General features: G+C 41.2%; 2 protein-coding genes across 2 annotated transcripts in view; one reads left to right on the forward strand and one right to left on the reverse strand.

Moving 5' to 3' along the window:
• Positions 1-794, forward strand: LOC105265444 (cytochrome b-c1 complex subunit Rieske, mitochondrial-like; the record flags this gene model as incomplete). The annotated part of the gene is made up of 3 exons (XM_011302917.1): positions 1-64; positions 233-410; positions 489-794. Coding segments are annotated over 3 exons (534 nt in total), but the record flags the coding sequence as incomplete, so codon positions are not given.
• A 14-nt stretch (positions 795-808) lies between these two features.
• The window catches only part of LOC105265445 (centrosomal protein of 290 kDa), a 13,721-nt gene continuing 13,549 nt past the window's right edge, over positions 809-980 (reverse strand). The window contains exon 18 of the mRNA XM_011302918.1: positions 809-980. This exon is cut by the window's right edge and continues 1 nt beyond it. The gene's annotated coding sequence lies outside the window, so the exon portion shown is untranslated.

Consider the following 980-nt stretch of genomic DNA (forward strand, 5'->3'; position numbering starts at 1 on the left):
CCCCAGCTTTCATCGAAAGACTCTCCAGCTGATAGGAAAGGGGTATCAGCTGTGGCAACCTATGGTAAAATGACATTTCACATTTTCCGGTATCCGGGGACACAAATGGGGGAATCCCCACTATTATTTTTTTTATAATATAATTTTTTTAATTGATTTACGTAAATTATTCATAATTCCTCTGAGTATAGTGAAAAATCTTCCGAATTTTGAATTTTTTTATCGTTTAAAGTTGCTGGTGTAACAGCAATGTACGGTTTGAAGGCCCACCTGGCCCATTACGTGAAGTACATGTCTGCATCGAAAGATGTGCTGGCCATAGCAACAACGGAAGTGAATCTGTCTGACATCCCCGAAGGCAAAGTGTCGGTGATCAAGTGGCGAGGAAAGCCAGTATTCGTCTACCACAGGTTCAGTGTCCCGAAAAAAAAAAATCTAACAAAACGACAAATGAGTGACAGAATAAAATAATCTCTCGTTGCACACAGGTCGCAGGTAACAATCAATCAAGAAAAAGTCATAAATATATCCCAACTCCGAGACCCTGAAACCGACGAAGCAAGAGTGCAAAAACCCGAGTGGCTAGTGGTGATCGGTGTGTGCACGCACTTGGGATGCGTACCAATTCCCAATTCTGGTATAGTACCTGGAGGTTTTTATTGCCCTTGTCACGGCTCCCACTACGACGCATCAGGAAGAATTCGAAAGGGGCCGGCGCCAACGAATCTCGAAATTCCCACTTACAGATTTGTCGATGATGAAACAATCCTCATAGGCTGATGAATTCTAGAATAATTTGTTTGAAATTTCTTGACTGTTTATTTGTCATTCCATCACTGATATGTACACGTTGATAAGGAGTGAAGTCCTTGGACAGTGGTGAAGGTAAATGCTAATGATAATGCACATTTCTGTGTCTTTTTTAAACTGGTTTCTGACTAGGAATAGCTGTGAATAGGATCATCATTTAGTCAACGTGT

The sequence above is a fragment of the Fopius arisanus genome, unplaced genomic scaffold, assembly GCF_000806365.1.
Source record: "Fopius arisanus strain USDA-PBARC FA_bdor unplaced genomic scaffold, ASM80636v1 scaffold00029, whole genome shotgun sequence".
NCBI classification, from domain to species: domain Eukaryota; kingdom Metazoa; phylum Arthropoda; class Insecta; order Hymenoptera; family Braconidae; genus Fopius; species Fopius arisanus.